This window comes from Coffea arabica, chromosome 10e (assembly GCF_036785885.1).
Source record: "Coffea arabica cultivar ET-39 chromosome 10e, Coffea Arabica ET-39 HiFi, whole genome shotgun sequence".
Lineage (NCBI taxonomy): Eukaryota > Viridiplantae > Streptophyta > Magnoliopsida > Gentianales > Rubiaceae > Coffea > Coffea arabica.
Window position 1 is genome coordinate 30,726,479 of NC_092328.1, and position 13,139 is coordinate 30,739,617.

At 37.7% G+C, this 13,139-nt stretch overlaps 1 protein-coding gene across 1 annotated transcript; it reads right to left on the bottom strand.

Annotated features, from left to right (window-relative positions):
• Positions 1–200: 200 nt before the first annotated feature.
• LOC113718075 (uncharacterized) lies at positions 201–788 on the bottom strand. Its single transcript, XM_027242997.2, has one exon. It carries the CDS (start codon positions 786–788, stop codon positions 201–203), a length of 588 nt encoding a protein of 195 aa, XP_027098798.1.
• Between the last annotated feature and the right edge of the window lie 12,351 nt (positions 789–13,139).

The window sequence follows — 13,139 nt, forward strand, 5'->3', positions numbered from 1 at the left end:
TCCAAGTATGACTTGCAGTTCCTTTTCCAATGTCCAGTTTGATTACAATGGAAGCAGGTTGCTTTGGACTGGTCCGCCTTTGCCTTTTTGGGCTTTTGGGTGGGCTTGTTTTTGGATTTCTTAAATCCCTTTTCTTGCCTCTTCCTCTTCTTAGAGGAAGTAACGACAAGCACACCAGTAAAGCCTTTTCCCTTTTTGATTTATTTCTCAGCAGTTTTCTGCACATTAAATAATTGAGGCAAAGTGTGTTGCAGATTATTCATCTGATAGCTCATAACAAACTGTGAGAAAGAATCTGGCAATGATTGGAGCACTAAATCAACATTCAGCTCCTGATCCATCTTAAAGCCTAATTCGGCCAATTTTTCAATTAGCCCAATTATTTTTAAGACATGCGGAGCAACAGGTGCTCCCTCTGCCATCTTGCACCTGAACAATTCTTTAGAGGTATCATATCTAACCATCTTTGATTGTTGTTCAAACAACTCTCTCAGGCGTTGTACAATATCATACGCCCCCATGTTCATGTGCTGCTGCTGAAGCTGAGGAGTAATGGAAGCTACCATGATACATGAGGCTTCCCTATTGTCATCCTTATGTTTCTTATAAGCATTTCGAGCAGCAGCAGGAGCATTTGGTTCAGGTTCCTGGGGCATAGGCCCATCAAGTACATATTCAATTTTTTCATGAGTGAGAACGAGTAGGACATTGCGATGCCAATCGAGAAAGTTTGTGTCGTTAAGTTTGCAATCAGTGAGAATGGTACGAAGGCTCAAATTGTTACTCATTCTACAACAAAATGAAAAGATAGAATTTGTTAGAAAAATGTTTTGTTTAATAAAATCATAAAAACTTCAAAAATTATGATTTTATTTCCACTATATTTCTCAAATCAATTACCCTCTTAAATTGATTCAGGAATTTTTTAAAATTCCATAGTGGCTAAGATCCCATCTTAATTTATTTCGATCTTGAGTGTATCCCAACAAATCGAAAATAATTATGAAAGGTAGGTACTTCACCAATTACAACTTATTTGTAATTCCTAGTGCAGTTGGACGTCAACTCTTGACTTTAAATCTATAAGAACCAACCCAACACTTACCTCTAAAATTAATGATTTTGAGTGAATTCCAACAAATCATAATTTTAGTTAAATCAAACCCATCATTCTTTGAGAACATTTCTCATAGCAAAAACACGTAGTAAGTAAGGCAGCCTTGGGTGAATCCCAACAAGCTAGCACTTAATAACTACTATAGTTTTAAACTATAATGATGGAAGGTATTTCATTGATTTAATATTGCAGTTGAGGGATTTGTCTCCTTTTTCCACAATATTTTATAATTAAAATTTGGAAAAATTGCTCGTCTGGTCTCATCAATAAACATGCATATAACCATTTCAAAAATGTATAAACATGAATTTAAATCGTGGATGGTTGTGGATATTCCTAAACTAATTTCCCCGGCCATTAGGAAAATTAGCATGTGACTAAAATCTTTAATACCGAGACGAACCCCTTCGTTGTAGTATGCCTCATTTCTTCTTTTCAAAGTTACAATTTCTATATAAATTATATAAATTCCTATCATCTATTCCTATCTATTGTACATTGCAAATAGTATAGAAGAAACCCCGAGTTACATTCGGGGGGAATTTAGATGAGAAAAGAAATTACAATTAGAAAATAAGAAAGGCAGGACACGCAGGCCCTATTTTAAAATTAATTACAACCATTCAAACCTAGAATGATTGTAACCTTCCAAAAAACCACAATCATATTGCGTACTATATCCACAACCATCCACCATGCATTTTCACAATTTAAACAACTTTAAATAAAAGAAAAACATGTAAAATAAGCAATCTCAATTCATGGATTAATTGGATTTAATTTCTAAGGTCCCAAACAAAATTTGGGTCCATGCATATGCGAGAAATTTTGGTAAAATTAATTTTTATTAGGTCATTGTTATTCCTAACTAAATTAGGAAAATAATTGGAAAGATAATTTCACTTAATCAAATTAATTGTGAATCAATTCCCAACCTAATAAATATGAATAATAGATCCCATAACACATTTTAACAATTAAAAAGGGATCTAATTCAAAAATTGTCAAAAGTTTTAAAACTTCAAATTCTCAAAACAATAGTTTCCTAAACCACTACTGCTCTTGTTTTCTAGCACTTCCGGCAACTACCACTAGACACCACCACTTCAGCCACCACCGCTGAGGTCTCCACTGACCATCAATGGCAGCAACTCCCAGCGGCAGCCACCAGGGTGATCACTGGAAGCAACCACTCGGCTGCAACACCAAGGTACAAAGTTTTCCCGTGCCTGGTTGCTGCTGCTCTTCGTTATCGCGCCTGCTTGCTGGATAGCGGAGCTACCATTGCAACAGCCACCACCACTGGAGTCTCCACTGACCACCAGTGGCAGCGGCTCCTGGTAGCAGCCACCGGAGGTCATGGGCAGCAACCGTGAGGAGGCTGTTGTGCCCTTGCTGATGCCTGTAGCAAATTTGCTGCGCTTTTGTCCCAGAGAGCTCATAGCTCTTCTACCCGGCAACCACCACCAGGCGTACAATCTCCCAATGCCACCAAGGAAAGCCACGATGGCCTCACATGGCAGCAGCAGCTGGTGGCAGCCCTTGCAGCCGCAACATCGCAGCAGCTGCAGGTTTGTAAATGCAAACTTGCTATGTCGGTTTTTTTTTTTTTGTTTCAATGATCATCCTGCAACTTTTGCAGATGATCAACTATGACCATGGGTGATGCAAATCCATGAAAGAAGGAAAAAAACAGGTGCTTATGATGTCCACAGCTTCCAAAGCTTCGTACGCTTAACGCAGTTTCAAAAAAAAAAACTTTCATGAAAACCCTTTTTTTTTTTTTTTGAAAAACGAAAGTTAATTTTCCCATAATTTCGCATATTAATTAAATCCAATCAGCAGTATTAATCCATGAATCCAAAATTGCTTAACATTATACGTAAAATTCTTAGGGATGGCTCTGATACCACTGTTAGGTTTTAGGGATACTATGCAGCGGAAAAATAAAAATTTTTCCCTAAAACTATCCAGGAATCACCCTAGATTTTACGTATGATGCACTAAAAGTAGGGTTATAGGATTACCTTAATCCTTGCAGCGACTCCCTGTAGCGTTGTTGAGGATGGTCAGCCCTTGAGCAGTCCAGTCGTCCTGCCTCTACCGATATCCACGCTAGAGTAACCCTGGATCGTCTCACGAACTGTGTATATAAGAGAAAGAAAAAGGTGCTAGCCTTCTTACTCTTTTCAAATGTATTTTTCTCTCTTTGTTGTATGTGACGCTCACAGACCCTCCTTTTCTTTTTGGTTACGATGACCCAAAAAACATAATCTCGTTCGTCATCTTCCTGTATCTGTATATCAGGGATAAAAGGAGAGAGCGAGAGATGATAAGATAGAATGATGAGTCTGATTCAAAATCAAACGATAAGACTTCTCATCACATATGACTCTATCTATTAGTTATCTAATAGATAAGAGATAACCGCTCACTCTTATTTGCTCAAATAGGCCTGGGATTAATTTTCTTTTAAAATTAAACCCCGATAATTTACATAATTTTAATCCAGGATTAAATCTCTATTGCGTGTGACCCAATAGGTCCCGAATAAATTGGCAATAATTATGGTTTAATAATTAGATAAAATAAATGACTTTATTTTATCATAACTTATAATAAATAATTAATCCATAATTATAGATCACGAGCGGTGTCTAGCAACACATCGCAACCGCCCAATTACTCGGAATTAGTCAAGGGAAATTGACCTAACCTTTCCGTGAAAAATTACCGTGTAATTATTATCCTTTCACCAAAGATATCCAATTAGTCAGGAATAAGGAATAAGTGCCAATTTCCTGATGACTAATCAAGTTTTCTAGTTCCCGAAATTTACCCTGAATTAAGTTAAATTGAAGACATTCTTCAATATACCTAATAGTCGACTTTAGGGTCAATTTCCCACTAGTGGGCATCCGGATATCAACTCCTTCTATCAGAGTGGTAAATCCTATCTCGATCACCCATTTTCTTTACATGCTTCACACTACATCCAACTTCTACACTTTAAGGCACTCACGAAGAGTAACAAGTAATTAGAGTCAAAATGTAGCGATTCACACTCAAGATACTATGGTGATCTCAAGTCGTAGAATCACTTACACAATTTTTCACTAGAGATACACCATTGGCACTAGATAGATATCCTAACGGGATCTCTAAATGGGTCACTCCAATGCATTTGTACTTTCCAAATCATCTACACATTAGCCTAGGTATCATCATACCATAGTTGATGAGAACAACCACTAATTACATTAATTAGAGGCTAACTGTGTACTAGTTTCACCGTACTAAAGATGTCCTATTTCATTAGTACTGTAACTAGGGAATTTTAAGAATATTACTATAAATGCGATTGATATCTCATAGTCATCAACTCTTGTGACTACCATCACATTAGTAAACATTCTAAGGACTTTATCAGTTATATCTAATATTTAACAGATAAATAAGAAGTTATTAAAATACAAAACATGTAATTTAGGAATGTATAAAATAAAAACAAATACATTGTTTTAGGGCATACATTCCAACACAATGTATGCAACATGTCCTAGCAATGACACTACACTAGTCTAATACGTTATCCTAATAAAACTACATGTTCTAGCAATGTCTAAGATGGTGACTGTGGAGGAGGTCTTCACTGGACAAGATGAAAATCTTATTCTTTAGTCTACTCATCATCATTAGAATCAGCCACTGGGATGGTAGGTGGGCCTGCTGTGACAGCCCCACCTTCCCCTAAGGCGAACCAAAGGGGTTAGCGGACTGCCTGCCCAGCTCTCGCCAGGACTAACGAGCAGTTACACGCGATCTAAAACGTTTCGGGAAAGTAAAAGCGCGCTCGGACAAGTCACAAGTATCAAAATAACAAAATAAAAAAAAATGAAAACGATGAATAGTGCCTGGAACAGGGGAATCCGGCCGGAATCTGGCCGGATTAGCGGCCGGATTCTTGGCCGGATACTGTCCAGTAGCTAACTTCCGGATTCAAAATTTTCCCCAAGCAATCCGGCCAGTTTCTGGCCGGATTCCTGGCCGGATTCAGTCCAGTGCCCTTCGGTCAAAATTTTTTCTTTTTTGCCGTTTGAAAGCCGAATCGTTCCGAAGTCCAACCAAACATCTACCAAACATGAATACATTGAAATTCAACATTTACAACCACATTGGCATGTCAAAAGCTATTCATCATGGATACACATGTTCGGTTTGCCAATCAAAAGATGAACCCAATACACATTAGGGTTTCATGCAAAGAGCTATTCAAAATAGACATATACATGGCTCAATTTGGCAACCAACAAGTATGATCTTCCAAAAATAATCATTTTCCTATAAGGAAAACAAATGGAACGGAGTGAGCTAAAGCTCAGTGAGCAACTATCACATAATCAACAAAGATCACTTAAGCATAACCGTTCATTTCAAGTATGCAAATAAGAAGCAAAACAAATCGGTAAAAGGATACGGACGGCTCTCAAGAGCCCATTTCCACGCTTACATTCTTGATCCAAACTCATTGACCCTCCGTCAATGTTTAAGAATACTAACCGTAGACCTCACTTCACTTCCATACCTTCCACCCAACATACCCCAACCGGGCCCGCACTCCAAGCAGTAGCTTTAGGTGATACTCGAGTACACCGGAACCAAGGGTCTCATTACCACAAAGTTCCCATTTCAGTCCCCGTGGCTAGTCAATTTTCACGACCAAGCCCTCGCTGGCTCGATTCAAGTGACTACCTAGGGGGTCGAGCTCAGTAATACAGTAGGGCCGTTGGATACTCGTCCAACCGACACTCAAACAGTTTCCCATGAATGGAATTCAATATCTCAAATAGCAAGTACAGTAATACAGTGAAACGGTAAACAGTCATTCACAAGAATAAAAGGAATGAGGGCGGTCAAGTACACCCTCACCCTAATCATTTCCAATAGCCAAACAAGCCTTCCAGTTATCACAATCACATATAGCAAAGCCACATTATAAGCATCCAAGTGAGTAGTATACTCACCACTCACGTAGGTGAGGTTTCATGCACCGTCGTCCAAAGTACGTCGTGCACTAACGTCACGCCCTAGAACACGTAAACAAATACCATGAGATTCGATAACGAGTCATAAAGCCATGCCAATCACAACCCCAATAGGGTTTCATATGCATATATAAGCATGATAGCAAACCAGAAATTTCAGCAATGCACTAACTTGACCTCAACAAAAAAACAGTTTTCGTCCTCCTTTTGCGGTAATGGCACAAAATGATCTACGCTTATCGGATGAGGGTGTAAGACCCACCATCTCGAAGCTAAAAGACAGGGCTACAACAATGTAGAAGGCCACTCAGTCCAAATCCTAGCACAACTAGGTCAAATATGCCAAATACCAAACCAGAACCGTAATTCCAGGTTTGCAAGTCACACTATGCTGTAATCAGTACAACTCAGTCTATACAGGTCCAAATGCAGAAATTCCAAAGGAATATGATAGCTAGGCCATCAAGCTACATTTCATCAGAAGACACCAACAATCAAATCCAAAGCAATTCCAGTCAAAACAGACGATTACAAGCGCAGTTCGCACATTCTGATCAACCCAGAACAGCAACAGTAAAATCGACATATCTCATTCTACACTACTCCAATTGCCCTGAACTTTTACAGGCACCTCAAAAACATCAATACCTACAACTTTCATGTTTTAAGCAATGGCCAATTCGGCCTCTAACCATATGATTCAAAACCGGACAGAAAGGGGGTTATGAAACCCTAACTTCCTCAAATTCCTTCCAAACCCAAAATTGGTTGCAATTTCCTATCATTTACATCCACTAAAGTCATAACCCCTCATTACCAACCATCATAAATAACCACCACATCATGATCACATTAAACCAGAAAATTCATCAATAAAATAAAAACTTCACCAATTCATCTCAAACCAAGAAATAAACTACAAATTTCAACACTTTAGCCACCACTAGGCACAAATTAAACATCATTAAGTGTAGGAGGAAGTGTAAGCACCACTTACCAAGTAAACAAGAGAGAGGGAGTTGTAGAACACCTTAGCTTCCTTAAAAACTTCACCAAACAACTTACTAGCACCCAATGGAAGGATTTTATGGAGTAGAAACTAGTTTATGTGACTGGTTTTGGAAGATTGAGCTAAATGGAAGCTAAAATGGTGAAGAGTTTCTTCCTTCTTTTCTCAAGAGAGATCCGGCCACCAAGGAGTAAGAAATGGTGATTTTTGTGGTAATTTTAGGATATTTAACCAATTGGTCAAAAGGTCAAAAAAAAGAATAGTAAGTCATAAGTCACCACCAACCTCATAGTGACACATGTCACCACTTTAAATGCAATCCTATCCTTCTTTCCCCCTCTCACATCAATCACTTCACATTCTCTACTTATCTCCTAACACCCGATAAATTTTACACAGCATCCGAAACTTAACCTTATTGGCCGAATTTTTCCGAACTTTTCGCACTAGTGGGGCCCACGTCCATTATCTATCCGTAATTTTTCAAACACTATCCAATACTAGAAAAATCATCTAAAAAACTATAATTACTCATAAAATTCACCAGGAAAATTTTCCTAAGCCAGAAAATACAGAAAACATGCAATTAAAGGGGAAAAACCCTAGGAAAATTATTAGGGAAAATATGGGTTCTCACACCTGCAACATCATGAGAGGTACCGAAGGATCCTTGATCCATCACTGGGAAAGGAATTGGATATGTAGAAATCTCAAACTCTAGAGTACTCGTCAGCAAGGCTTACATTCTCTCATATTCTTCCATTTGTTCCGATTGCATCACTAGGTATAGTCCATGCTCAAAGAGCGTCATGTTATTCTTCAAGTCATGCAAAAGGGCAAGAATTTGGTTTGAAGAGAAAGAAGGTGGTGGAGTCATTGTAGGACCAATGAAAGATGGATGAGCTATAGGAGTGGAAGTGCGAGAACATTTGGAGTGTCGAGTGGAAGAGGAAAGTGGATCATGAGAATGTTTGGTTCTATCCATAATCATAGTTTCCTTGTGATGCCAAGATCTATCAAAAAAATTGAGATTTTTTCTTTCAAAATAGTTTTTGTTGAAAAAATGGATGAACCTCTCTTTTGAAGGTTGGCCAATAAGAGGAATGTTGAAGTGGTTGAAGTTAGAAGTCATAAATTTTTCATATGGAAGTTTCTGACGAGTGTCGGTGCTAACCTTGTTCATAAAAAGATACATGATGAAACCAAAATCAATCCTAATATTTTCCATGAAACAGTAAAAGAGATAAACTCTATCTTATTTGTAATAGTCATATGATCATTGGTGAGAGCAAGAAGATTTCCTACTATAGTTAAAAGAATTAAATGTAAAGGTTGGAGTTCACTTAAATCAACTTCACTAGGCATGCTAAATTGAGTTTTGAGATATGATAACATTTTGAAGCGATCATAGTAATTAATAGATATCAGAAGCTCTTTATAAGAAAAGAAATTCGCAATATGACTTCGACAAAATTCTTTTATCTTGGTGTTGAAAATTTGATTGGCAAGTAGATGAGTAAGGTGAATGTTCACATGATTGATCTTAGAAATGACATCAGTGTTGGATTCACCTTGATATAGATTGGCATAAAATTAATGGACCATTTTAGGATAAATGATACAAGAAAAGTGTAGCAGGCGAGTCCATTTTTGAAAGGCAAATTGATCAACAATTCGTTGAAACTTATAGTGCCTAAAATTCGAAACACTAATGGCTTTAGTGAATGAAGTCCTTTTGAATAACTAGAGAATACCTCTTCTCAGCAGATTGGTAAATGAATTTAGACAATTGTTGTGAATGGGAATTGGTTGAAGTTGTTTATGTGGCACCTCTTTGATCCCTGGGGATAGTTTGCCAAGTGGAGCTCAAGAAGAAAAGGCCCTGTGTCCTGTCCCTCATCCAGTGGCGAAAGAACTTTCTCTAGTTCTAGCCATGATGCTTAATATGAATGCAAATGGCCTCAAACTACCTTGCCAGGTTGGAAAATAGGAGTTAATAGGGCTAAAACCTATGAATTTGAAGCTAAGAGGAGTTTTGAGAATTTGGGAATTTTAGGGCAATCCCCTAGCTTTCAATTAAGTGATGTTTCAAAAAGAAATTTTGTTGAAAATTGAGTTTTTGAAGGATGGAGATTCGATTTGGGAGAAAATTTTGAAGAGCTTTGATAGATGAATTTTAAGAGGGGATAGAAGTAAGGGTTTGCGGTGCGTCCATTCGAACCTTTGATGTGAATATAGAAATGACTGTTTGAAAGGTTTATAACTAAAGTTTATTGAGTGTCGGATGTCCGAATGAAGTGGATGCGTTCGACACCTCCGCCTGACCATATTTATGAAAAAAAACTTTAAAAAGTTGTCAGAAGTCTATTTGTGACGGCCCCACCTCCCTCTAAGGCGAACCAAAGGGGTCAACGGACAGCCTGCCCAACTCTCGCCGGGACTCAGTCGTTCACTTCAATCCTCAATCGAAACCAGAATAAACCCACAAGAATAAATATAACGACGGTCCAAAACTTAAAGTAAAACTTATGTACATTACTATCTCAAAAGGGAGTACAAACATCGAATATACAAAGGTTCTCAATTCACCATACATCCAGCCCGTGCCAAGCACTAGGGCGAGAACCATTACAAAACCAAAGAACTAGACTAAGCTAGTCTATACAGAGCTCTCATCCTGCTCACCATCCCCTGTTAAGGAAAACAAAACTAAAGGAATGAGCTAAAAGCTGAGGGAGGTTCTATACATAGAAACGAGTAATTAAACAAGGACATTAATCAGGTAATAACAAATAAACCAAAAAAAACATGTCCAATATAAAGCAATGATAATACATTCATTAAAAGGATACAGGCTCACAAGGAGCAATTCGTTCGTTCGTTCTCCTTTCATTCCCTTATTCCTCCAATTATTTAAAAAATGCATCTTTGTAAGTAAAACCCCTTGTTTTTGACGTTCGTTCGTTCATTATCATTCACCTCCTCCTGGACGTTGGCCAGGCTCTTCACCCCCATCCGGAGGTTGGCCGGACTCCACCCGACAACAAGGTAATACTCAAGTATACCAAACGTTCACCCAGGTCACCGAATAGCCCGCCCGAATCCGCTTCTGGCTCGAGTCGATCGGTAACAAGGGTAAGGGCCCAATTCAGCCAAAAGGCTTACATTCATGCGCAACTAGTATTTCAACATTTAATCATCGAAAATTTCATATTTATTTAGGTCGAGTGCGATAAAGTACACACTCACCTAGCGAAAGTTCATTTGAGAAATCATAGAAAACAATTAACATTTAATCAAATATTCACAAATAATCACATAGTCACAACAATCTACATAGTCATAGAAACAAAACGTATATAGAACACTCACCTATTTAAGCAAAATAATGTCCAAAGTATCCTCTCGGATAACACTCTCAATCACCAAGGAACCCTAATAATAGCCAAGAGAAAATATTACAGTTAAACCCCTCCAAAGTTTAAGTGAACCAAAGAAAATCCGAATAACTACTAGTACAAAATATAAGTATAGTTTTGGAAGTGAAAAGAGTACATTTAAACCAAAGGCTATGAGTAAAATATTTGTAAAACTTATGCTTGCTCGTAAAACTTTGAAATCTCCATTTAAGTCGAAGTGACAAAGAAAACGTACTCCGAGCAGTCATTATTTTATTTCTTAAGGGTATAAGTTCGGCCAAATCCTTACTTATATATCTCGGTAAAAGAAGATGCAAATATCCTAGATGGTTCAAGTGATATTCACTCTTAACCCTTACTCAAGTTGCAAGTATAGTTCTCTAGTTCTCGAGCATAAATTTGGGCAGTACACCCTTTGTGTTTACCTAATTTTTCCCGCCATTTATGGCTTCATTATTTTCCTTAGCCAATCCCAAAGTTATACACAATATAAATTCATCACAATAGCAATTCAATAGGCTCAAAGTCATATGAGTACAAAATCAAGTTAACAACATGTGCGGAAATGAGATCTAACAAAAGACAGATTTGACGTGTTTTTCCGTAACGGTCACAACTGAAGCTACGCTTATCGAATTTGGATGAAACTTATACCATTTCGAAGCTAACACAAAGGCCTACAATTTTGATGAAGACCACTTAGTCCAAATTCCAGTGTAATCCAGTCAAATTCCCCAATCACAGAACCAAATTCCAACTAACCGGTCAGTTAACCATACTGCCTTCAAATGGCCATATCTCAAGCTACCAAAGTCCGTTTAAGGCGTTCTTGGAGGCCTTGAAAAGCTAAGACAAAGTAATAAAACTTTCATGTTTTGGAAAATGGCTAAATCAGCATGGATCATAGTGAATAGACACGTTCAATTGGATAAACTGTCTAAAACGGATCACTGGATGCATCCTAGGGCAGTGAGGGTATTTTGGTCTTTTCACAGGCTACGTTGCTCCGATTGGGTTAAAATTTTGTAGGAAACCATAAAATGTCATTCTATACAACTTTCATGTTTTGTTCTAAGCTAAATTCGGCCTCTAACATACTGAAATAGAATCGGGCAGAACTGAACCACAATTTTCCAGAAATCTGGAATTTTTGTTATTTCAAGCCATAATTCATATTTTCACCTTGAAACTACCACTACTTTCACCTTCACAAGATCATATACCATATGTATATATCATACAACACCTAACCCACAAGAAACCCTAACTCAAAATCATCCATCCAATCGTCACAATCACTTGAAACAAGCTTCACAAGCACAATACTAACATTAATACTCAACTTAATCATGATTAATGGAAAAAGAATGGTTGATCAGCCTTTATACCTCAAGACACAAGCTTGCAAGGATGATCCTTCACCTCTCCTAGAAATTTTTGGTTCCTCAAGCTTCCCAAACTTCCACCTAGTGATTAATCGGTTTAGTTTTCCTTGGTTGCACTCAAATGGTTGGATTCAAGATGGATTGAAGGTTTTTCTCTCTTGCTCTCTCTCTCTCCCTTGCTCGGCCAAAAGACAGAAAGAATGAAGGAAAATAAGCTGAAATGAAGGATAAAAGAACAAGGAAAAAAAATTAATCAAAGAGCCATAGGGTGGTGACACTTGTCACCACCAAAGCCATGCAAATTTCTCTCTCTTTCCCTTGCATTTTTGGCCACAAATTTTGGCCATATGGATGAGTATGAGGGGGGATATTTTGTAAAAATATCAAGGGTATGTGGTGGTAAGGAAATGGTGGTCAAGTGGTGGGTTCAATCGGTAGTGATCGATACCCGTCAGTTTGACGCGATTTCTCTTAAATCGCGTATACTAGGGTTTTTAGCTTATAATCACTAACTTATTATTATCCCTTCTAGTCATATAGTATTTCCTCATCCAAAATTCACTTTTACCTATCAAATTTGATCCTCACTCCGTACCGAATAATCATACTACGGGAAAACGTGAAACCCTAATTCACTCTTAACTTGGAAACGAAAAGTGAAACCCTACTTCCTAGGTTCATTTGCACCTATTGAGGAATGATTGGGTAGTAGGGCCATAGTAATTGAATAATTTCCAAATAAAAGGTATTTTTAAGAAAAACCGTGAGGAATTTTACAATTCCAGTGATTAAAATTAGGGTTTCAATTAAAATATGAGGGATTTAAGAAAACCAGTTAGTCACAAGTAAATTAGGGTTTTTAATTAAAATTTTAGGGTTTCTAGTCTTTTAAAACAAAATAAGGTTTTAAATCAAACCCAAAGAAATATACTTTAGTATTTTCTTTACAAACAACCTCCTAATTTTCGGGGTATCACAATCTCCCCTCCTTCAAAAAATTTCGTGGTCGAAATTCCAACTGGCATTAATCAAATTAAACAATCCTCGAAATTTTTACCTTCCGTTGCCTCAGAGGACCCCGGAACTTGTTGCTGATCTACGGCATAAACCTGTGCTGATACTTTTGTTCGGTTTCCTCTTTTATTAGTTTGTTTCGGTTTGGTT

Bases quoted from the DNA above. Each gene is read 5' to 3' on its own strand.
- LOC113718075 (XM_027242997.2), bottom strand. From the start codon at position 788: ATGAGTAACAATTTGAGCCTTCGTACCATTCTCACTGATTGCAAACTT.